This window comes from Copadichromis virginalis, linkage group LG16 (assembly GCF_057382275.1).
Source record: "Copadichromis virginalis isolate Kocher_CV1m ecotype Utaka linkage group LG16, C_Virginalis_male_GT1.1, whole genome shotgun sequence".
Lineage (NCBI taxonomy): Eukaryota > Metazoa > Chordata > Actinopteri > Cichliformes > Cichlidae > Copadichromis > Copadichromis virginalis.
In genome coordinates, this window is record NC_140633.1 from 17,437,895 (window position 1) to 17,463,778 (window position 25,884).

The 25,884-nt window shown below is 41.5% G+C and overlaps 1 protein-coding gene across 2 annotated transcripts in view; it reads left to right on the top strand.

The window, feature by feature from the left end:
- fgf14 (fibroblast growth factor 14) overlaps positions 1 to 25,884 on the top strand; it is a 117,243-nt gene that overhangs the window by 53,891 nt on the left and 37,468 nt on the right. Inside the window, exons 1-2 of one of the 2 annotated variants that reach the window (XM_085435656.1) lie at positions 17,043 to 18,246; positions 25,446 to 25,556. In XM_085435656.1, coding sequence (XP_085291782.1) covers positions 18,054 to 18,246; positions 25,446 to 25,556 — 304 coding nt within the window. In that variant the 5' untranslated portion in view covers positions 17,043 to 18,053. Of the gene's footprint in view, positions 1 to 17,042; positions 18,247 to 25,445; positions 25,557 to 25,884 lie in introns of those variants that run through there. The other variant, XM_085435655.1, reaches the window with a different exon arrangement.

Genomic DNA, 25,884 nt, shown 5'->3' on the forward strand with positions numbered 1-25,884 from the left:
GCTTGTGTACACACATGCATATATGTGGGAGCGGGAAGTGGAGCAGTGGGTGCGCACACCAAATGATTCAGCACTTCATGGACAGGATTCATGTTTTATGAGTATAGGCAACCATAAATTAGACAGCCTGGATTTTCTGCTGCTGCTGCACAGTGTAATTCTCTTACTCTCTCTAAGCCCATTCTCATACTTTGCACTCTTTTTTAAAATATATTCATATTTACTCAGTATAATTCAACAGGCAGTATGATATCAAAACTACAAAAAATATCATTAGAAGTGCCTAAGGATGTTTACTGCATCCTACTTGTGCTGGTTTGAAGCACACTGTGGCAGGGAAATGTGTACACTTGACTCAGTATGTTTACCTGTGCACCGTGTGTAGGCTTGTGACAACTTACTGAACTTACTGAGTGCACTTTTGGGAGCTTCTTGTACGTTACTTAGCAACGGTGTTTGATCGGCAGACTCCGTTTTAGCTTTCTTACGAATCCTTTGTAATGCGCCTATGTAGCTGTACATTTGAGGGCCTGTGCAAACACAGAGGGAGAGCGACCAGCATAGAAAGCAGGAAGCTGAACTCTTCTGGGAATCAGCAGGTGAATCGGGGGAAACTGATGCTAGTGTTACTCAGGAGACCTAGGTTTTTGTTTGTTTAAACTACAAATGATGGATCAAGCCACTGTAATGTGACCCATTGTTCTGTGAAGTCTTCTGTTTATGCCTTGATTTTCACATTTTTACCATTACCATCCCAGTTTTTGTTTGGTTTTGTATCCATATTTAGGCTGAAGGGTGGTTAGTAAAGTCATAACTAATGCTAACATGCTTGGTTAGCAAGGTCCATCCATAAACTGTATAAAGTGTCTCTCCTGGTTGCTAAAATATGAGGATTTAACTTCTTAAAACTGGACTATTGGACGGACTGCTAGCACAGTTAACCACCCAGGAACCTTTGTTATCCGTTGGATAATTGATCGAAAGGCAGCAGCTCTTACTTGCCATCTCACCGGTTAACTGAAGTTTAAGGCTTACAGACAGCTAGCGGCAAAGCTACCAGTCAAGTCGAAGCTTTCTGAAAATGCATACTTTTAAGCCTTAATTACATTTTTTTAGAGGAAGATGAGGCTTACAGAATCAGTAGCCTCTTTTAAATTGTTCCTTAAAACTTATTTTGTTAGACTTGCTTTTATGTGTACTTGTTTTATCATCTTTGATAGACTTTCATTGTCTGTGTTTTTTCTGGTCTTTCATCTGGCTTTTTGATTCCTTACTTTTAGCCTTTTATTATTTATAATTAATTTTCTCTGTCTTTAACTTAGCTTACTGTCTTTAGCTTTAAACATGGGAGTCAGTGGGGACCTTCAAGTGGCCATGCGAGGAACTGCAGTTTTTTGGCTTTCAGTCTCAGAGGCCCATACTAGCTCACTGACACGAATGATATCCACTGCTTTAGGGCTGGATATACAAGCAACTCTCAGGTGTTTTCTTTCTAGTTGCTCTTCTTTGTAAATGAGCAGAAAGAATTAGCATATAAAAAGTGAAAGGAATAAAAATTCACTGTTCTTCCCAGAACCCGACGTATTACTAAAACACTGCTTGCTTTTAGCCTTTGAACAAACAAGACTATAAAGAAAATGGGTTTAACCAGTCCATTTCAAGCTTGTCCAAAGCAAAGGAGCGTACTTCCATAAGCAGAAATTGACCAGGCATCAGGGAGGCTGATGAAGAGGGCAATGGCGATGTTCATGTGTTAATAAGGGCAGCATGTGTGTATCAGCTTTCATGAGGGCAGACATCAGCTTATGTGTTTGCACTTCACAAGCGTCTTACTTATCCTGGGAGCGCCCCTTTATTTCAGAGTGGTGCTATTTTTAGAGCCGTGTCGAAAGGTCATCTCCTCTATTGGCTGGAAAAACACTGAAACAAGGTTTTAACAGAAAACATGCAGCCCTTGGGAAATGGATGCAGCTTTGTCAGAGTCACCTGCTGCATGCTTTACATCAACCGAAATGATGCATTGCTTTGATGACAGTGAGTCTGCAGTGCAGTTTTGACACAATGTTTGGCTTAGACATCACTTTAACCTTAAAAACATCATATTTTCATCATTAACAGAGTTAGAAATGCTGATTTTAATTGATGAATCTGCTTTCCCATGTTACAGCCCCAGTAGACACTTCTAGCTATCAAGACTTCTAGCTGTCAATTTTTCAAAGTAATGGGATGAGATTTTACTCCATACTTCCTGGAATTAAATCGCTTCCTGGAATATCTCCATTACAGTCATAATTCTGACTGACTGCTTATTCTTTTGATATTGCTGACACCTTTTGGAGGCGTGGTTTGGGTCAAGGGATTATATCGGTCAATGCTAGTCCACAGGGTATGGCATGGTGTTGCAAAGTCTTATGATACCTTTCTTTCCTCAAGCTTTCCTTCCCCCCCCCACCCACCCCTTTTTTCCTCCAAAGCACTCCTAGACATTCACGCTGCCTCCAATATGCTTGGCTGACGGTATTAAACACTGTTCTTGCATCAAATATTCTTCTTGGACTCATATACCCACAACCCCTTCTTCCAGTCTTCCAGTGTCGAATGTCTGCACTCTTGTGCTCGTCTCAGTCTTTTATTTTTACTGGACAGTTTGAAACATGTCTTTTTGTCAACAGTTCTACCATGAAGTCTAGCATCCTACTGTTGCCTCTTCTTGATGCTAACACTGTTGGTGTTTGATGGGTGCTGTTTAGTGCACGCTACCAGTGTATGACCTGTGAGGCATCTTTGTCTTAAGCTACACACTCTCAGATATTTGTGTTTTGCACCGTTGTGCATCGGGGCCTCCCACTCCTTTTTCTGTCTGTGTTAGAGCCAGTTTGTGCTGCTCTCTGAAGGGAGTAGCTGAAAGCATGGTAAGAGATTTTAAGTTTCCAAATTCTTACATCAAATATCCTTCCTTTTTAAGCGCAACAATAGATTGACAGTTTTCTAAAGAAAGATCTTTCTTTCTGGCCATTTTGAGCCTGTAAACAAAAAGGCAAACAATTGCCCGACTTCTGCTGATACTAAAGTGACCTAAAGAATGCCATGCTCTCCTTTTTTCTCCATTAATAGTACAATGACTTTCAGACGTGAACCATATCAGAACAACCATATCAGGAGACGGCTGATAACAGGCATCTATGCAAAAATGTATCCCTTAACATTCATCTGATTATTTTAATTGTTTGTGAAATGGATAAAATTGTTTGTGAGTTTTCTGAAAATGTTTTTGGTAAAGAAGGAAATTTGCACGTGATCCCAAACTTTGACAACCAAAGTCCAGCTGCTGGGCAAGTGGGGGGAAGGAAAATGTGGGTGGATGTGAGAAACTCAATTCTTCTTTTTAAAAAGTTCACTGAAATCATCCCTTACACCTCTGCTCACTTTTCCACCATCTGTTTACTCCAGCAAACATTTTTTTTAGATTATCAAGAAACAGAGCAATTGATTCTCGCATTACCTCACCTAGTTCTTAAAGACAGGATGAAGCAGAAGAAAAGTAAAGTGTTGCTTTAGTATAAAGTACTTGTTGTTGTGTAAGAAAGCATCTGTAACGTTGAAGCGTGATGATTTTTGACCGGGGGTGAAATGTCACTTTCTGAGCTGCTATTCTAACTATACCTCTGTCACACTGGTGCTCACTTATAAGCAAGCAGCATGTGTTTTGTCACATTTTAGTAAAATATGATTAGCAGTCGTTATGTCCACAGCTGTCTTTCAGGGATCCAGCGCTGTGTGGTCATGTTTGATAGTCAAACAAACACTGCCGGGAATGTCAGTTGACTTTACAGGGCAGCAGCAGCAGAAGGAGGTCACAGGTGTGTGCGTCTGCAACAGCATCATCGACAGCTCTGTCTTTTTACTAAAGCCTCAATCTTCAATATCCTGAGGGCCAGGATAAAAACATGTCCCTCCTCTTCGCCGTCCTCCTCCTCCTCCTCTGTAAGTAGGCGTGATGGAGGAGGTGAGTGAGCTTCAGCAGTACAACGAAGGCCAACATCGCTGTCCACATTGCAGGCTCAGTCCTGCCAATTTTCGAGCTCTGTAATCAAGTCCCACCTCAACGGTCTGTTTCATGTGGAAAGAAAATTAAACTCTTGCATCAACTTTAAGTCATTTTTCTCTTATGTATTTCAGATGATTTAAATGCCCCCTCCCCCCATTCGTAGCCCAGGCATAAAGACTTGGGTTCTTGCATCTCACTTACACACCGCCTAATTATAGTCCACTGTAATTACAAATGTGTCACTTTTCATTAGGCCCTAACAGCAGACATGCAAATGAAACACTCTGTTTGAGAGGGTTTTTTTAATCTTTTCTTTTTACTCTTTTATATCTCACAGATTGACACAATTTAAAAAAAACAGCTTAAAGGTAATAATGCTTTCATCTCTATAATTATTATTTCATTATCTCCATTTGCATATATATTAATTAGGGCTTTTGGGCATAAACATAAATCGTGTTGTTTAGACTTTGATTTTGGCATTGTTCTGTCTTTTGTGCTTGCAGAATGGTTTTCTGTATTTTTCATTTATTTTTTCGTTACTTCATTATATCGTGTTTACTCACACGTGGAACTTGTCTCTCTGCCTCGACCTTTAACCCGTGACAGCTCAAGCTAACATAAGCACGAGCTCTAAGAGGGTGTTTGTAACTCTGATGTGGATTTTCCTTTGTCTGGTTGGTTAAACGGTGACTTGTGGTGACATGCTGTATTCTGAGAGCCAGCGATTGTCTGGTAAAGGCTAATGTCTGCTTTCTGCACCATATCGAGAGCGCTCGTCTGGCTGTGCTCCACTGTTCACATCAACAGTGTCTTCCTCTGTTAGTGTGTAGTGTGACCTGACATCACTGCACCACTAAATGCTATTGGAAGCTATGCGCCCTAAGGCAAATCCATATATCATAGTGTGCCTCTATTGTGTAACAAAATGAAAATTAATGCCTTTTCCAGTTTGTTTGTTTGTTTTTTTGTCTTTTTCTTCATTTCAGTTGTTGTCTTCATGCTGTTTCCTCGTCTCATCTGACGTGGATGTTGACAATTAATGTGAAATATGAATTCATATATAGTAAATACCTGTTGCCAAAAGATGATCGATAAGTGTTTTACAGCACCCTGAAACCCACTATCAGCTTTTGGTTTATCACTACTGACTCTAATATTAGTTACTGCTCACTTCCTCTTGTTAGGTCATAACTCTGCACTGAGATCACTGCTGTTTACATCATGTTGTCAGATCTTTTATGAGTATTGACTGACACAGAGATGATTTCGATAAAGTGATGAGACCCAGTGGGCTATCATCATCAAGACTCACATGTCCGCACAGCATTTGCGATGTTGCCCGTTTTGGCCACTTGAGGGCATCTTGGTTGTCTTAAGAATACAGCTTCTTTGTTCTTCAGTGAAACGCTTCGCTTTCGATCCAGTCCAGTAAATCTTCTGACAGATGGTTGCCTAAGTGCACTGGAACATTTAGAATCTAAATATAGTGCTTACATTCAGGACAATGTACCGACATGACACACTGTTAGTTTCCCAGAAAAGGAGCTTATATTTAATTCACTAGAATCTTTTTTAAAAATTATTTTATTTTTACGATACACGTTGCTGCATGCAAATTAAAGTCGATGGGCTTCCATTTGAATTATTTATTGTCATTATAAAAGACATCACAGTGCACAGAAATGTAGTTTTAGGGAAAGAACGTGAACTTTTTAGAGTGGAAGCACATATGCTCTGTGCAGAGCAGCTCCTCTCCTTGGTCATTACTCTAATCCTGCAGCAGGGTCCTGCTGAGCTCTGCACTGCTCTCTAGTGGCTAAAATGTAGTAAAGCAATTTCAAAGAAGTAAAAGAATTATAAAGACAGTAAAGAGAAAAGAGTCCACATTATCTTGACAGTTAAACTATCAATATGCTATAATGTGTCAAGTCAAAAAGTAAACATCTAAATAGGAATATAGTCGATAATTTATACTGTGAGCAACATAATAAGTTGCTCATTTGGTGGATGAGGTCCTACATCCCCTGAAACCTTGTTACAGTGGAGTCACAATATTTTAGTGCTGTTGCTGTTGTTTCCTGTAAATGAATTAATATGGCAGGCTGGGAAATGCCAGTTTATTGCACACATAACCTAAACTCTACCTATGATACTTCTTTTTGTTTAAAATATAAAGATAAAAAGATAAAAGAGCTTCATGTTTGCATGCACAACTAACAAAATATTGCAAATCTGAACCACAGATTTCTGTGCAAGAAAATTCTCCTTCCAAATGTGTGCACGGCACTATAAGTAACTTTTAGGTGACTTGTCTTATGAAGAAATCCTATTAAACATGCAGAGCCACTGAGCAGGTGTCAGCACCATCACCAATTCGTCCTTTAGCAAGAAAAAAGACGGACACACTGCCAGATTCATAAAGAACAAAACTAGGAGTCCTGTAACAGATGGTATGGCCCACACAGAGCTGTGATCTCAACATCATTGAGTCAGACTGTAGCCTAAATCCACCGAGTCCAGCAACTTCTCTAATATTCTTGGAACAAGCTGTCTGCCAAGTACTTTAAAAAAAAACTGTAAATTTGTACTCAGGAGAAGTGGAGGTGTTTTTTAAGACCCCCTCTGATGAAGATTTAACCTTGTTAACGTGTCCATATGTTATATTCTATGTGCTAGAAGACATAGCTCGAGTAAAATAAGTAGACACCCCTGCAGTATGCCAGTTACAGCTTCAAAACCAGATTCTCTTTAAAGGGCACATGTGATTTAGATTACTTCATAATAGATCAGCCTCAGATTTCACAGAGCACCCCGTTAACACATGTTGTGTTCAGTCGATTCTGTATTTAAGTGTATTCTTCCAATCAAAGAAATGTCTTACCTAATTTGGCTTATCACTTTGTTGACAATGGCTTCTCGCCAAGTGTTGCTGAAAACTGATGTGAGCACCTGAGGACATTTCTTGGGCCTATATCAAACCTGTGGATTGTTTTGGTGTATTTTTATTTTTAAAGTAATCTGAAAAAATGTAGTCGAATGTACTTTAATGTTTTCCATATTCATTTGATGAAGATGCTTTTCCATATTTTGTTGTTATTTTGTGTTTTTTTGACATCTACAGCTGAAACTGAGTGTGTCCAGTGGCATATTGCACCTATTTTAATATAAACCTTACTATCTGAGTATATATTAGATGTGGAATTTTTGATGTATTCATAGTTGTGGTAACACTTGATCTATGACAGTTAATGGGCGTCTGAGTGTGCCGTAATGTCTCCTGGTTAATTACTGCTGTCATACTTCGGTATTAACCTCATCACTTCAGACTAGTCCCCTTGTCACTTGCATTAGCTCACAGTCAAACACACATCACTTCTGTAGTGGCAGGACATCATCAGTGTTTTTGTCTTCCTTTCTCCTCAGAGCCAAGAGGGTCACACCAGTCAAAGTGCAGCACCAGCTAATGAAAGTTAGCGCCATAATTCTGGTCATTACAGACATCATCAGTATTTCATTGTCTCTTGTGGAAAGCTTTATTAGTCTTCTCAATCAGAGGTGACCGAGGTCCTATTCATACTTAGTTATTAAAGATCTATGGTCCATATTATATGAGCACACCTTAATAGACCTCAAAGAGGAAACATTAAAAGGAGTGCAATGTGAAACACATCTATTTGACAGAATATTTTATAGAGCCATCATTTTTATGGTTATGGCTCCAAGTCATTCATTACCAACAGCACATTTGTCATGTTGTAGTAATGGATATTTTTATAATTTATATACAGCACAAGCAAGGTTGTGCATTTTTTCCCGAGTACAGTGAATACAGAGCAGACATTACAGAATCAGATCACCTGCTGTCTGGGATGACGGTGGGCTGGTACAGCTCTTGTTGCACTGTTGTTATATTTTATGGTATTGGAGAATTTGTAGCTATTGTTGAAATCACATCCTCAGCTCTAATGATGCTGCACTACAAAATGTTTGAGAATCTTAGCTAATCAGCCTTTTTCATGTCGAGACTACTGCTTATCACTTCATTGTCCGTGAGATAAATGTGAAGCTGGAGCCGTGAATTGGTGCCTTTTAATGCTCTGTAATTACGATAATTGTCACATCCCATCTGAAAACCTGTCACAAGGTGTGGGCTGATTCTCACTTCAAGTGCAACATGTCCTGGGTTTTGATCCTGGATGAGTACGCATTTGTCACAGCCCGCCTCAAAGCAGAAATATATTTACAAATACATAATAGACTTATAGAAGAGCTATTTGTCAGCACAGTCGGTAGTGTGAGACACTTGTGGATGGGTAGGAGTGCACATGCAAAGCAAAGGAAAGAAAGTCTGAAAGAAGGAATCTGATGTAGTTCATCCAGCTGATCACTTACATCTGCAGGAGAAAGCACAACCAGAAGCAAAACAGAGACACCTAGTGTCCAAATGGCCTGTGGGATTGTGACACGGTATAGGTGATTTAATTAATAAATGCAAAAACACAAATTTGAAAACAGCAGTTTGTCATTTTATTGGAATTATGTGTCAGATTATATCTGGCTGTGACTAGCTGCCAAAAACCCAAGGAGAAAATCCATGACACAATAATACACGTTATCAAAGTATGCACCATACAGGCATGGTGAGCGTGTGCACGTGGAAAGCAGACATGCACATCTTCTTAAACATCGACCTCGATGGGGCTGTCGATCAGCCGCTTCCTCTTTCGTGCTAATTGATTTTGGCTTGTTCTTTCAAGAGGACTGGCAAGCATAAATGTAAATATGTAGTGTGTGTGTGTGTGTGTGAGAGAGAGTGGGGGGGGGGAGGGAGGGAGAGAGAGAGAGAGTGAGTGAGGGAGCAGAATCAGTTCACAGTAATGTGTAAAAGGTGTCAGCAGTGATGATGTTATCAAAGGTAGCCATTAATCCTGACAGACCTGTGCTGTTCTTACATCTGCATATCCAATATCATTTGTGTATTGCACTTAAACACACACACACACACACGGTTTTGCTTGGCTGGCCTTTTATCTTAAAAATGTGAGTTACCTGATTGAAAACTATGCTGCAGACACGACTACATGAATATTCTTTACATTCACATCAGAACTCACTGACCTGATTTTCTTCATGTCTTATTTTTGAACTCACAAACAGAACTTGACCTGACCTGGCGCCACCCTCATTAACATTATATGAAGCACCGAAATACACAGAGGTCCTTCACCTGCGTCGGGAAATGATTAATATTAATGTGCACACCTATCCACTTCACTTGGCTTTGGTTTAGACACCTCTGTATGCATATTCACTGACAAGCAAAACAATAAAATATGCACACATGCAAGCACACATTTTTGTGCGCCTGGTGTCAGCCTTAAAATCCGGAAGCAGGCGATGCCACAGGGGCTCAGAGTAATTGATATTCTCCCACACTGCCCAGGGCTTCTCCAAGGAACCTCACTCTGCAGTGCTGCTGACAAGGCACATTCCATCACTGCTGCAGACTTAAAATAGGATCAAAGGATGAAGCTGTGTGTGTGTGTGTGTGTGTGTGTGTGTGTGTGTGTGTGTGTGTGTGTGTGTGTGTGTGTGTGTGTGTGTGTGTGTGTGTGTGTGTGTGTGTGTGTGTGATACAGAAAGAGAGAATGAAGCGGGAATAGAGGATGTGTATGACCAGTATGTTGACTCTCCGGTGAACTGTGACATTGTTTTGCCCCAGCATGTCTGACTTTTGGCCTCTCCTCTTTTCATCTTCTTTTGCATTTGCATCTATCGCTCCCTGTATACATCTGTTTACTCGCTCATATTAGTCCTTAAACACCCCCAAATTAGTTATGCATCATATTGGACTGTTTGTTTTTGAGCTTTTGTTGAGTTTTTAACTAAACACTGCAACCAAGAGGCAACTGAGATCAGTTGGATCACTGCCACTAGTGCAAAATTTGTCTCGTTTCACTTGCAAAAATCGGCTGTCTCAGCTTTAAATGCGGCAGCAAAGCCTCCAGACATATCTGATTTTTGAGTGACCTTCCATTTCAAAGCTAAAGTTGCCAAGAAGACTTAATAAGGAGTTTTGTTTAAGCAAAACACCATTATGAGACCCCTCATTCAATAATTATGTCCCCACAATCCCATCCTCTTTCTTACTCATTTTTTTTCCACTTTAAGAAGACTATTTTGTTTTATTTTGCGCTAGTTCAGCAACAAAAGTGTTAACTACCTCTTTTTTAGTTGACTTTAGACAATTGGTGAGTGAAGCTAACAGTTTGAAGCCACTGTGTTTCATTAATGTCTCCGTCGGAGGGCCCCACACCTCAGGCCCACTTTAATCTCATCCCCAGAGAAAGGGCAGTGCTCCATCACACTCGCAACAGAGAGACATATTGTAGTGTGGCCATACATATTCTCTGGTGGCATATTTAGTATACCTAGGGGCAATTATGTGATGCACATTTAAGTGATTTTTATAACACTCTGCATGAGATGATGAAGCGGCTATTTAAAGGTCTGTGGGCAGAGACGTAGTGTGCGAGCTGTTCCACATATTCAGAAGTCAGTCTCTCTGAGGTTGTTCTGCCACTTTTTTAAATGTATAATTTATTCACAGTGAATGATCTCACTCACAGTAAAGCAACAGTTACTGCTTCTTGGTTGACCTCGTGGAAGCTCATTCATTCATATATTCCTTCAGCAATAAGGAGGCAGCAACAACTAGGCCCTGCTTTCCCATCACGCCATATTGGCTGTAACTCACATCACTCACTTATTCATTATTTACTGCTTTCTATATGTGACTTTTCACTGTTGCAAGAAAAAGCTTGTGAACTCAGGATTTCTGTCTTGATGTTGACAAAATCTTGTGTGATCTCAATCTGTAATGAAATTATAGACACAATGTTATTATAGTTTACTGACATTAAATTAAAACCTCAACTCAAACTCAGCGTAAAAAAAACAACATTTTAGAATAACAACAACAAAAATAAAACCTAGAAGTTTGAAAAAAAAAAATATATATATATATTACATATCTATTGAGGTATTTAGTAACATGTTTACTGAGACTTTGGATGTAAACCACAGCACTGTACAACACTGTAAATCATCTGTGTTTTTATATGCACTGATTTTCCTAAATCTTGCCTCTGACATGTGCCCTCAATCCAGTAACAAAAGACATAACAACTCTTGACAAAATCTTACACACTTACCAATACATACAGTGGGGCAAAAAAGTATTTAGTCAGCCACCGATTGTGCAAGTTCCCCCACCTAAAATGATGACAGAGGTCAGTAATTTGCACCAGAGGTACACTTCAACTGTGAGAGACAGAATGTGAAAAAAAATCCATGAATCCACATGGTAGGATTTGTAAAGAATTTATTCGTAAATCAGGGTGGAAAATAAGTATTTGGTCAATAACAAAAATACAACTCAGTACTTTGTAACATAACCTTTGTTGGCAATAACAGAGGTCAAACGTTTACTATAGGTCTTTACCATACAGTAGCTGGTATTTTGGCCCATTCCTCCATGCAGATCTTCTCGAGAGCAGTGATGTTTTGGGGCTGTCGCCGAGCAACACGGACTTTCAACTCCCGCCACAGATTTTCTATCGGGTTGAGGTCTGGAGACTGGCTAGGCCACTCCAGGACTTTCAAATGCTTCTTACGGAGCCACTCCTTTGTTGCCCGGGCGGTGTGTTTTGGATCATTGTCATGTTGGAAGACCCAGCCTCGTTTCATCTTCAAAGTTCTCACTGATGGAAGGAGGTTTTGGCTCAAAATCTCACGATACATGGTCCCATTCATTCTGTCCTTAACACGGATCAGTCGTCCTGTCCCCTTGGCAGAAAAACAGCCCCATAGCATGATGTTTCCACCCCCATGCTTCACAGTAGGTATGGTGTTCTTGGGATGCAACTCTGTATTCGTCTTCCTCCAAACACGACGAGTTGAGTTTATACCAAAAAGTTCTACTTTGGTTTCATCTGACCACATGACATTCTCCCAATCCTCTGCTGTATCATCCATGTGCTCTCTGGCAAACTTCAGACGGGCCTGGACATGCACTGGCTTCAGCAGCGGAACACGTCTGGCACTGCGGGATTTGATTCCCTGCCGTTGTAGTGTGTTACTGATGGTGACCTTTGTTACTTTGGTCCCAGCTCTCTGCAGGTCATTCACCAGGTCCCCCCGTGTGGTTCTGGGATCTTTGCTCACCGTTCTCATGATCATTTTGACCCCACGGGATGAGATCTTGCGTGGAGCCCCAGATCGAGGGAGATTATCAGTGGTCTTGTATGTCTTCCATTTTCTGATGATTGCTCCCACAGTTGATTTTTTCACACCAAGCTGCTTGCCTATTGTAGATTCACTCTTCCCAGTCTGGTGCAGGTCTACAATACTTTTCCTGGTGTCCTTCGAAAGCTCTTTGGTCTTGGCCATGGCGGAGTTTGGAGTCTGACTGTTTGAGGCTGTGGACAGGTGTCTTTTATACAGATGATGAGTTCAAACAGGTGCCATTCATACAGGTAACGAGTGGGGGACAGAAAAGCTTCTTACAGAAGACGTTACAGGTCTGTGAGAGCCAGAGATTTTCCTTGTTTGAGGTGACCAAATACTTATTTTCCACCCTGATTTACGAATAAATTCTTTTCAAATCCTACCATGTGAATTCATGGATTTTTTTTTTCACATTCTGTCTCTCACAGTTGAAGTGTACCTCTGGTGCAAATTACTGACCTCTGTCATCATTTTAAGTGGGGGAACTTGCACAATCGGTGGCTGACTAAATACTTTTTTGCCCCACTGTATGTACTTTTAATATTTTAGTTGTGCTATAGTGTAGTGTTTAACATGTTCACTTAACATCTGTTAAGTGATCTTCTGGTTGACACCGGGAGGAGACACAGAGAGAGGGTTGGATCAGGAAGGGCATAAACATCTGTGCCCAATCAAACATGTGGATCCTTCTGCAGCTGCAGCCCCTGAAGGAGCAGCTGAAAAAAAGCAACTTTCACAGGACCAAAGAAACATTATGGAAATACACAGAGAAGAAAATGCTTTTCTAAAGACTTTGGTGTTCATTAGTTCACCATTAGAAAACTGTCTACAGATGGTGGAAATTCCCTGTTGGTATTCTTTCAATTACCGGGCATCCTGCAAAGAATGTGTAATGGAACCCAAGTGTACCAGCAAACACAGAAATGTTTACAACTTACTAAAAACTTTGTGTCCACTACAATAAAAACGCTAAATGGGACTGTTTTTTTAAAATGAAAAGACACCACAAAGGGAACAAAAGGCCACTGAATGTTGCAGAACACTACTTAAACAAAAACTGAACAAGTGATTCCAGCCAATCAATGTCAATTGTACATCAATGTATTCTTCCAATGACATATAAACTAAAATTATCACTAAAACTCCAAAGCACTGTATTTTCAGATCAAAGCAAATTACCTTTATTATTATTGGCGTGGTTATATTTAACCTAAAATTCCGACACGTTTTGGCACACAGACCTTCATCAGGTCGAAAATACAGTCCATGAACACAATGAATCTTCTCTAGTGTGTTCCACCATTAGAGGCATTAGACGTATGGTGTTCAACCAGTAGCAAGAGTAAAACTTCACCAACAGGAGGATTCTTTAGTAACGTGGACCAAAAATCCAAAGAGGATCAAACATTCACGAAATTCCGAATAAGACAGAAAAAGACGGCACATACAAAGATAACACAAAGGCATCTTCAAGTCAAATAAAGCTTATAAAACAAGGAATTAGTTTAAAAATATTCTATAGTTTTTAAATAAATTTGACAGTTTTCATAGTTTTAATAATTTTCTTCAGGTCATAAGTGAACGATCTAATAAAGGAATCTCACTCAAAGTGATCAAATGCAAAAATGTTCAGTAATGAGCATGCAAAATAACAAACTAGTTAAGACTGTTCATGATCATGTGCTCGCGATCCCCTGAGCTTTCTGGCCTTTTCCCATCTCCACGGTTTCAGTATGTGCACTTAATTCATGACCACTTAATAAAATTTCTCCACAGTCGCTGCCCCATACAGGCTCTTTATGTGCACTCGTCTATCTTAGCTCTCTGATTAGCTCGGACTATTAAACTCATCCAAACTAATGAGACGCATACACGAGCACTGTAGGATACTTAAAGTCTATAACTGGGCTTGCTAAGCTTTTATTACTTCATGATATGGACTCATGATATTCCCTGATTAAACAGCTAAAGTGAGGGGAAGAAGAAAAAGACATGGAGGGGTAGAGGGATGACATGAATCTGAGCTGGGAAAAATCATTAGTCCTCTCAAATTGAATTAACTTGCTGTCTTTGATAATGCAATGTAATTTCATTCTGTAAAGTTAAGGTTCTTTTATATCGTCGAGCCTCAGAAGTGCTGAGTCCTGCTGCCTGGTTTTTCTATCAGGATAGGTGATAAAACAACATGCCCCCTCCTACTATCCTCAAGCAAAGTCTCAGCAATAATCAAATGGGTTGTTTACTTCAGCTCTGTGAGTTGCCATTTGCTTTGCCTCAGCAGCAGGACATCTAACTAAGATAATTTCATTTTCTCAGAGGAGATTGGATTTAAATGATTTGACCTGATGAGGCTGTGGTTGCATTAATTGCAGCTTCTGCTTTGTCGAATCTTTGTGAATGAATCTTGGTTTCCAGGGTTTTCCATAAAGGCCAGATGTGCACGGTGTTATGCTCAGTGCCACACAAATAATAGAGGTTCAAAAACCGGCATTGGCGTGCCTTGTATTTTATAACTATTGTTAGTTAATGTCTTGCAGATTCCAGCCTAAGGCAACATTTAGCCTTGTGTTTGCGGGCAGCCTCAGACAAAGTGTCCACATCTGTTTATCTAACTGCCTGTCTCTGTGACCCAACTTAAAGAATGAGTGAAGCTTTTAGGGCCTTCCTGAAGAAATTACTGTGAACAGCTCAGGGCAGACTGTCAGTTTGCTGTAACCATGTTAGAGCCTAGAAGGTGCAGTATAAATGGGGTATTAGAAGTAACGGGGAAAACACTTGGCTTATAGGTCTTTGGAATGGGCCTGCCATGGACCCTCATTCATTCACACACAGACGGAAAAAAAATGTAGGTAAGTGCGCTTTTGTTTTACTCTTCGACTGTTTGACGGGGTTTTCGATGCTTTTTTGCAACCACTGCTGTGTTTAGCTTAAAGGAAAGAACTGCCCTAGATTGCACAGTGTTGTCTCTGACTAGACTTCCACATGTGAATTTATGTGCTTTGAGGAAAAAGCTGTTCATGTATATTATGCCCATGCTGTGAGACTGAAAGTGGAAAGGCTATAGTTCACCAGCCTCCCTATATGTGTATATATATATATATATATATATATATATATATATATATATATATATATATATATACTCAAAGGAGAAGATGCATATTTCTTGTGCAGTCAGGCGATGTAACCCAGAGGAATAAAGAAAATCCATTATATGTGTGAGCTTAAGTAGAAGCCCTCTGCGATTCATAACCGTCACGGTGACAGTGCCGCTCTGCAAAGTTGCTGTGGGACCATTGTTGAGCTGACAGTGTCCGCTGCTGGTTGGAGCGTTAACTGCATGTCTCTCAGAGCACCGCAGCAGCAGGAGGCTCCTAGGACATAAACTTTTAATGCACCCACGATATGTGCTCAATCTAGTGGGATGAGGGGTCGGGGGAAAAGCACACAAGCCCACGCATAGCGGGTTGAATGTCTTTTGTGAACCTATGTGATCTATAAAGAACATTTTAAAGCGGAATTCGTGTTTTTTTTTTTTTAATCACTAACAGCGCTTTCATCCAGCTGTTATAAACCTGCTCATCTGTCCTCACACATTTTTCCCGTTCCTTTGTCACTTTAGTCAATCTTATATGTGTACATCTGCTGGATATCAACAGGTGTGTGTGTGCATGTGTGTGTGTGTGTTGTGAACGCACATCAGAGCTATTCAGTACAACACTTTAGTCCCCCGTGAGCCAGGCTCTTTAATTACAGCCACAAACAGCAGATGGCTCTCTTGAGTTTTAATTTCTGTGCCTGTGATTGAGAATTGGATGATATTTATCCCCAAATCAACGAAAAGGATCAGACGCCTCAACCTCGCCCTGGCATTTATTGCGTGGATCAGAGACGTCTCGGTCAGCGTTTAAATTCACATGCGGGTCATGAGTGGAGTGGAGTCTCTCTCATTTACTCGTGATTTACCGGAGGCATTCGCGCTGTCTCGTGGCTCGTGGACGTTTAAGTAAAGGTTATGATAACCGACTGAAGAAATGACACCCCCACACTCGCGACCCACCTCCATGATGGTGCAGAAATCAGAGACGCTGTCCCTGGTGCTGAAGGCGCACACAGCAAATGGAGCGCGCGACTTGAATCGATCTTAATTAGAACAACATAAACAGGTTTCATGAGATGGAGCAAAATAAATAAATAAATAACAAAGAAGAAGAGTAGCAGTAATCCACTCACTATATGTGGAAATATATGGACTGTCCTGTGATAATGAGGTGAAAGGGAGTTCATAATGGCACACTGTCCCCTCGCGTTTGGCTTTCTTATTTCCACATGTAGCTTTCTAAAGAGTCCAAACTAAAGCGTTAAAAACTGAAATGCTACTATCTAACGGCTTCAGACAGTCTGTCCCCCCCCCCCCCCCCCCCCCCCACACACACACACACACACACACTTTCTCTCTTCAAGCAGGGGCTCGGTTGTCAGGAGGGAGGAAGTGGGAGGGGGTGCAACCTCTTCAAGTCGTGCACTAACGAGTGGTTAGGACTTGTTGATGGGAAACGTTTGTTGATCTGGGGCATATAAACAAGCACTTCCTACCCCGTCCACCCCCACCCCACATTTCTTTTTTTTTTCTTTCAGCGTTGGAAAATAAATTGCGCCGTTTGTCTGTGGTGTTACTTTCTTCCCTTATTCCCACTGCGCACTGATCGCTATGCATTCGTTTTCCTCGCAGTGGGCTCTTTTGTGAACATGCACTGGGTCGAATTGTGTGCTGGTCGCCGGGGGGTTTAAGTTTAATGTATTTGTATGCAGCTTGTCACACAATGCAGACGTCATCTCCACATGCAGGATCAGCTTTGGGTATGTTTTTCCCTCCCTGGATCCTATCGCGCCCAGTCGCTTGTGTTGTGAACACTAGCCGACACGTCGACTGGTAGTTGGAAAATAACTTGGTATTAATTCCACATAACAACTCTGGCTCGGTTGCGCGTTCCTCTGTATTCCCAACTGTGTTTCTCTCGTTCGGTCATCGCGGGGTCCCTGTCGCCGATTGCTTCTTGCAAACTTGGGAGCTGGATTCGCCCCGAGCTGCTGTGCCTTGAGACGGGTTGTGATCTTCGTAGGAGGCGCCTGTGTTTGTTTAATTGCTGGCGGCGCACATGCACGGGCGTCCCCACCGCAGACTAAAGACTGACTTCAAAAAAAGCAATCTCGTCTGGCAAAAGGAGAGGGGGAAAAAACGGAGTGTGAAAGGAGGAAAGAGCAGGTGAGATTTCACCGAGCGGACGAGGAAGCCCGTGCTGGACATTTAAGGAGGCGATGCTGCTGATTATTTCACAGACAATGAACAAACACATCACAGCACAGGTATGAATAATCCTCGGAAATATTCGGAATCAAGACTGTAGTCACTGATGTGCTGAATTACGCATGAACTGATCTAATTTTTTTCCACCATGCTCAAGAATTTTTCGAGTTATAGTGACAGCTGGTTTAATCCCCTAATTATCATGTAGTATTTTGATTTTTTTGATTTTTTTAAAAAGGAAAGCCAGCTTTTAGAAATATTTATTTGGCATTTGACATAACGGAACGAGCCACATAGCCGCCACCATGGGACTGTGACCCGGGCTGCGAGCTCTGAGAGGCGGCTGTTTGAATAGTCCGTGCTCCGAGTGCAGACTGGACCTGAGCAGTTGTGACATTTTGAGCCATGGCTGCTGCTATCGCAAGTGGGCTGATCAGACAGAAAAGACAGGCACGGGAGCAGCATTTAGACCGACCCTCCACCAACCGACGGAGAAAGAGCCCCAACAAGAACAAGGGGCTCTGCAATGGGAACCTGGTCGACATCTTCTCCAAAGTGCGCATCTTCGGCCTCAGGAAGAGGAGACTACGGAGACAAGGTCTGGGAACTTCAGAGTGTGTATTCAGTGTAAACATGTGCATACATTCAACCACTGGTTGATCGCTTAATTAGGACTGCACTATAAAAAAAACAACCTTGGAGCCAGGGCAGCGAGGGGGCGAGTCAATAATGTTTGCTTTTTATTTATTAGACGCATTTGCCACGTTAAACCTTTGTGCTCCAAAAAAAAAAAAGTTAAAGTTGATTATGAGAAGACAGAGCACCATGTTTTGTGTATGTAGTCGAGTTGGTTGAAAATAACCAACATTCCTCTGATTTCTATGCAGACCCAGGTAGCTGACGGGCTCCTGACGAGTTGTACCAAATGGTTTAGACAGGTTTACGTAGCTGTCACCTCTGTGATTCTAAAAAGGGGTCTGATCGCCATGAAGCACATACAGAATATGCTGAACTGCTGTACATAAGTAGATTACAAGAAGCCCAAAATGAAACTCATTTCTATGCAAGTAAAAGGTCAGTATCGCTGGAATGGAGATTACTCCTTTCAAACATAATTCCTCCACCCCCACCACCATCAATTTCCAAAGCCAGTGGCCTCCCCTCTTGTTCCGAATGATATTCCGTGCAATTATGAACACGTCATGAACATTTCTTGGCTGTAAAGTGGCAACCTGGGATTGCTAAAAGAGCAATATCAACAATTAGCTCACTGCTGGAATCACTAATAGTGTTTTCCCTTAGAAAAAGAAATGAGGGTAATTCATTTAGGGAGAAAATGACTCCGGTCATTTCCCCCTTGTTAGTGAATGATTGAAGGCAGCTGCATGTTTCTCTCAGAATCATCAGGTATCAGACCTGTTGCACCACACATGCTCTAACTCCAACAGATTGAACCCTCTTGGCAAGCTGCATTTGTTTCCTCTTTATGTGCACGGAAGCAGCGTTTACTCTTTCATCTTGTCCACAAAGAGAGCCATTTTGATTGCTGAGTCTCTCTGTTCATACTGGAGCAGAACAACACCATGAAGTGTCTGCTTCACCAGCCCTTAGTGATTACATGTATTAAAATGGCTTTGATGAAAGAGGATCCGTATAATAGCCCGTAGAGGACACATCTGGCCATGGGTGAGGGTGCACGAGAATGGAAGGGTATAACCAGCTATCCTCCAGGCTGCTGTTTCTGCGTCTGCCCACAGTGTGCATGTGGTGGGATGTGTATGTGTGGCTGCCCCATTTTTGTCTGTGTGTGTATTTAATTGTCCGTCCTCTTGTGTCACCTCCGAATTGGCTTGTGGCGCATCTATCTTTTCATTTGAAATTGTCAACAGCATCCAGAAGCCCTCGCAGATCACAGATGTGGACAGATGACGCTGTCCACATCTGTCAATACAAGGGCCCGTATGCTGGTGTTTCCTTTCATTGGGGCGGCGTGTGCTTCAGTCTGCTCTGAGTGCAGAGATGTAGATGCCAAGTCAGCCTTCACTGGCAAGCATAAAATGACAACATCACACCTGGATCGGCCATTTTCTGGAGCAACACACGGCCTCTTGAATTTCAAATAAGTGACGGTAATCCACAGTAACAGCTAAAGCACAAGTGTTGGTGAACTGTGTCACAAGTCTGCCCGGAAGATGAGGGACACTTCACATAAAATCAAAGTAAGAATTCAAGGAGGGGGAAGCTCCTTTAAAATGGCCGTTTTCTCCTTAGTTTTGAGTGTCTCGTTATAACAAACACTGTTTTCCTTTCCTTTCTTTCTGTACTCGTTCTGATTAAAGGCCCTAATGGGGAAAATACCTCATTAATTTCAGTCTCACATGAACTGGGAAAATCTCTATCGACTGATATGCGACATTGTTGCCGGGGTGCTCCCTGCCACTGTTACTGTTCTCACTGCTTCATCTCTCTCTCTCTTTCTCAGACACTTCCTTTCCTTCTCTCCCTTCTTTCCTTCTTTCCACTGTGTTAGCACGAGAGCACAAAGCTTAGGAAGACTAATGACTTGTTTGCTGTACTTAATTTAATATTGAACCCTGAAAAGATGTTTCTTTGCCAGCGAATAAAACCCAAATGCACCACTGATCACATAGGTTGCGCTAACGTGCTCGGACGTACACATTTGTCGTCATTTCCCAGGTGACAAAAACACTGGGCTCTGACAGCTGAGCCCAAACAGACTGTGGTGCTTCAAATTCCTTCTCAGATGTGTCAGAATGAGGGAGTTGGGGTGAATTAAAAGGAATCCCTAAGTCTAGTATTCCCTTTGGGTTTAAATATTGATCTTGTGAGTCAGACACTATGGGCTGCATTGATTGGCATTGACTTACAGTGTGTATCAAAGCCTGAGCATTCTCCGTACAGAAAATGATCAGTTGGCACTTTGTATTTGAGCTTGTTTTGTTGCAGTTGATCATTAAGCCGCACAGATGTGGCTCCCTGACATCTGTCAGTACCTCGGTGGAAGCATTTTGTTTGCCGTCCTTCATATCAGCTTTAATTTTAAATCCATGCTTTTTGATAGCAAATACAGAGCCAGTGATCGCCATAATTTTTTAGGGGATTAGATGGGAGTTATAAATCCTATTACACTCAAACCCAGTAAGCGAGCCGGGGGCACACGTGGCTTGGACTTGCCTATAATCTCGCTGCTGTGGCTCTAATTATCTCCCGCCAGATTAGATCCCTTAATTATTAGATAACGTTACATTAGATTACCCTATACGTGATCTAAAAAGCCAGCTGAGATGAGTGATTTCCCGCTCCCTGGCTGTTTATTCAAGCACATGTTGACAGGACAGAGCAGTGCGTCATCAGTCAGCCTCCAGTGTCTGTGCTGAGTTATTGGATGAGATGTCAGCGATGTTGTTGATGAAGGAGGAATAGGAAAGGAGTGAGAACGCTGCTTTGATCGCCTTTCATATGACAACACAAGCGAGAAGGGTTTTTCCTTTGTAGGCTGGAAAAGCCCTTCTCCTATTCTAGAAACATCCAAAGTGGGTCAGGCAGGGCAGGGCTGACAGGAGTCTACAAGTATTGCTGCAGCTGTGCCTGTGTGTTTGTGTGTGTGTGTCTCCTTGTACCCCGCATGTTGCTTGCTTACTTTGTACTGAGGTGAGTATGTTCCCCTGCACACACACACACAGAGGGATGACACAACAGAAAATAAGAGAGAAAGGGGAAGAGGGAACTGCAGCGAGGTCGCTTCACAACTTTCCCGTCACAGCTGAATTTATACACAGAGAGGATTACTGCTACAAAACAACACAATTTGAGGTCTTACGATTCCGATGCTCTCTATTTTCCAAGGAAACCCCCCGCTGATGCCAAGCCGCAACTCAGTTTCCTTAGAAACAAAGCATGTAGAAACATACAGTGCTTCAGTTGTAATAACCAATAGTGCGACTGGGAAAGTCCAGTGAGATTAGAGGCTGGAGACTCCATCTGTGATAAGCAGCATTGTTGTTTCACTGTTTGGGGCTGTTATATACAGAGTCGTCTTCATACAGACAAGAAAAGAAATAAGTAAGAAAAGAAGCACGAGTCAAAGACCTCGTCGACTTAGAGAACACCCACAGAGACGTTTTCAAAGCTCTTCTGGATTTTAAAGAGTGTACGCACCATATCAAGCTTGTCTGGAATGCATGCTAGTGTATTTGTCAGTCATAAATAATTCGCTAGGTATTTAAAAACATGACTGACATATTCATAGAGACACTCCCCAGAATTGGAATAGAGCTCAACTATCATGCACAGTATTACAGAGACTTATCTTCCCCATTTAACAATTGTTTTGTCTCCTCCCCCCCTTTTCAGTCTTCTTTAATTGAAATGAATTAGCTTGAATTAGTTTTAATTTGACTTATTTTCAGCTCACTCTGTCTGCTGCTCTGAAGTACTTATGATTGAAGCTGAAGGGGAAGTCTGTGTGTGTGAGATATACGGGCTTGCTCGCCTCAGGGAACACAGCCAGTATTTCATGATTTATGGCACGATAGAGGAGCCAAGTTCACCTCACACACATGTGCATCGCACACGCACACAACACAATACGCAGTTATGCAGTTTTAATTATGACAGATGTCCTCGGAATCAATCTCACCTTTCCCTCACAAGAGTTAAATGTTGATCAAAGCCATTTATTGATCACATGTTTGCCAAGTTTGTGTTTCCACATAATAGTATTTGCTCAGGGGAGCTGTGTGTGCTCATTGAATATAAACATGAAAATCTGTGTGTAACACCGGTGTTTGCTGATCTGTGAAGAATTGAGACTGTTTCTAGAGCAAATGGAGACCCAACACCATATTAGTCTGTCGTGTCCTGGAAAGTGCTCTGTGTGTGTGTGTGAGCATGTTTCCCGGCTCTCACTACTGTATGAGAACACACCTGTCTTCAGTGGTCTTAAGGTTGCACGGTTTTCTATCCGACTGCTGGGTACCTCTATGTTTGAAAAAACAAATGCCAGCTGATATAGCATGTGTTTGTGGACCTGGAGACACCTGTTTAAGTGTCTCAAGGTCACATCAAATGTGACGATGTGGAAACATTTGCATCAGGACAGAAGGAGGCAGTTTAAGGGAGGATATCTTAGATAAAAAAGGAGGTTCAATGTCTAAGACAGGTGGTCTCACCTTACCTGCGATTAATATATAGTATTTAAAGGCCTTGACTATCCTGAACACTTGAAATCCTGTTGTAGAGGCAAGAAATAAAATTCACCCCAGATTTTGATGTATTTGTGCACAAAATGCAATAAAGTCGACTGCAAGCTATAACCTAATATTCATCAAATGAGTCATCCTCTGAGCTGGAGATCACTTTGGTCTTAGTGGTATGTGGGATGACCCACAACCTGTAAACTAATTTAAAAATAAGTTGAAAGAGTCTGTACTCAGCTCTGCTGCAATTACTGGTACACATTCCATCTTCTCTGTCCGTCTCTCTTACAAATGAAGAAACTTACATCTACCCCACCTCCTAAGGCTCACACAGTTTAAAGTTAAGGTGCATTAAAAACACCAACCCACGCATAACTTGGTCTTTATGTGCAGCCTGCTGTGAGACGAGTACGGACCATCCACAAGGCTATGCCACAAATATATTCATTACCTTTACTCTAACACAGTGCTGTAAAACCAAAATCATTCAAGCTGAACTCGACTCGAGCCACGACCCCAGCTGCAGGACCTGCAGGTTAGGAGTCTCTCTTTGCAAGACTAAAGTTAGTTATCCGGCTCAGAGGACAGCAAATTTGGACGACTAGGTTGTTTAGCTTCACTAAGTTTGGAACAAAAGGTGTTGAATAATTTTAAACTTGCACAAATTAATCAAAATGTGGGATTTAATTCCATTAATAAATCCACACAATGACTTCTAATTAATTTCCAATCATCCTCGTCATTTATTAAGCGGCATTTGCTGTTTTTTCTAATTCATATTGCACATTGGCTATTGGAGTTTTCATTTTACAATTTAAAGTGTCATTTTTTAAAAGTGTTTTCTGAGCCCAGAAAAGTTGTCATGGGAAGAAAAATGCTATATGCTTATAAGGAAAAACAAAAAAGACGATAACACGAGTGCTGTCGATAATCCTCAAACCAATGGTGCTCATGGAAGGGGGCAATAGCAAAAAGACAAGCTGAAAGATTATGCTAAAAAAGAATGATATTAAAAATCCAAGATCAAGTTCAAGTATTAGGTTTGGACAAATAATGAGAAATTTTTTTAATATGCTTTTTAAAAAAGCCATTCTTTAAATTTTAATCTTTCCATTTTCCTTTAAAAATATACAAGTATTAAGCAGAAATCTATAAACCAAACATTTTGACAAAAACTGAATTTTATTTGTTACATTTTTGAATTTTTTTTCTTCTTTTTTTGTCATTTTACTGGCACAAAAGAGGTCTCAAACCAACCTTCACTCTAACAATGCTTTTAGAACGCGTCACATGTATTGTAAGTTCAATGAAAAAGAAGACCAGGGACGATGATCTCTTCACAGTGACATCTGTCTCTGGCTAAATGCCTGCAATGATTTTGACTGAGCTTAGCATTATTGCGAACCAGATAGATGCTGTCACCATCCTGTCAGCCTGAATCGCACACAGCGGAGGCACTCTGACAGTCAGATTCTGCTTTAGCCACCTTTTCATTGTTCTGCTGAAGCAACAAAGCAGTGCAGATGAATGCCATAGCGCCGCTGCTCCCATCTGCCAGCAGAGAGGCATTCTCTCTCCCTTTCAGGGAGCGGGGAAAGGTCTCAGAGCTGGCTAATGCCATCAACTGAAAGAACCATTTCAGAGGAGAATGCCCCGAGCCGCACAGTAACGGGGGGGAAAAGCCCGATGCTGCCCTCAGCAAGACCTCTGGAGCTCTCCTCTGCGGCCTCTCTTTGTTTCTTTCTATATCTCTTCCACATAACTGTACTCACACACCAACACACACACCGAGTAGCATGCAAGGACTCAGGTGAAGTTGATTCTTCACCTCCCTAAGGTTTTCTTAGAATGAAATTTGGTGTGATGGCTGTCTCTACAATAAGTCTAATGTTGATAGTATATGACCTCAGACGCGCAGGTACACAAAAGCACACAGATGAAGAAATATCACAGCACAGCTTGAGAGCAAGCAATATTTTTTTCCAGAGATGTCCCAGTGTGCACCCGCACGCAGGTTTATTAAAATGTGTCCTTTTCTGTGTTGTACTGCTTTTTACTTTTTACATTTCACTTTCACTTTTTGTCATGTTATTGCAAACTGGCAAAATGCCAACTAAATTACAATACGACTCGCTGAGCTGCAGCGGCTCTGGGCAATTAAACAGCAGTGATTTATTTACAGTAGATATGCGGCTAATTCCCCTGTCGGGGCAGCTAGAAGGGACGGCACGCAGACACTCTCACATCCTACATACGAAGAACCCAGAGAGGGTGCTATTGGGTTCATTATGGGAGTCAGGCAACCACAGATTAATTCTGCTACCTATAATTGGATGGACTATCTCTGAGCAGGATGGGGCTTATGTGCCAGAAAGGTGGCTTGGGGATTTGCTTGTGAAAAACCACCAGCTGCAATACTTTGTGTGTGTCTCGGTGTTTTGCCATAAAGTCCCCGTGAAAACAATTTTCTTTTTGATGTGTATTAAATCAAAAAAGTTGCATTCTTGAAGTTTATTCTAACTATTCTCTGTTCTTTCTCTTCCCCCCCCCCCCCCCCCCCCCCCCCCCTTTCCTTCAGATCCCCAGCTCAAGGGTATAGTGACCAGGTTATATTGCAGGCAGGGATACTACTTGCAAATGAACCCCGATGGCTCTCTTGATGGGACCAAGGATGACAGCAGTAATTCCTGTGAGTACCTTGAAATATCTCTTGGACTTGTAGATCAGATTTTTAACAGGTGTCTGGAATAATCTAAAGAAATACTAGCAGAGGTTATAGAAAAGTTTACCCTGTGTAGGTTTCTTGAGCACAATTTTATGTCTGGCTTGTTTCCTGCTCCATATTTATTCTTCTTATACAAAAAAATTAACCAAGCAGTCACCCTCTGCTAATGTCTGGTCAGTATTTTTGATCTTTGGAGCAAAAATGGCTCTTAAATGGAGCCATGGGATCACACAGTTTGGTCCTTTTCCCGAGAGGCAAAGTGGACCAGGAAACAGTAGGCTCAACAGAGAGA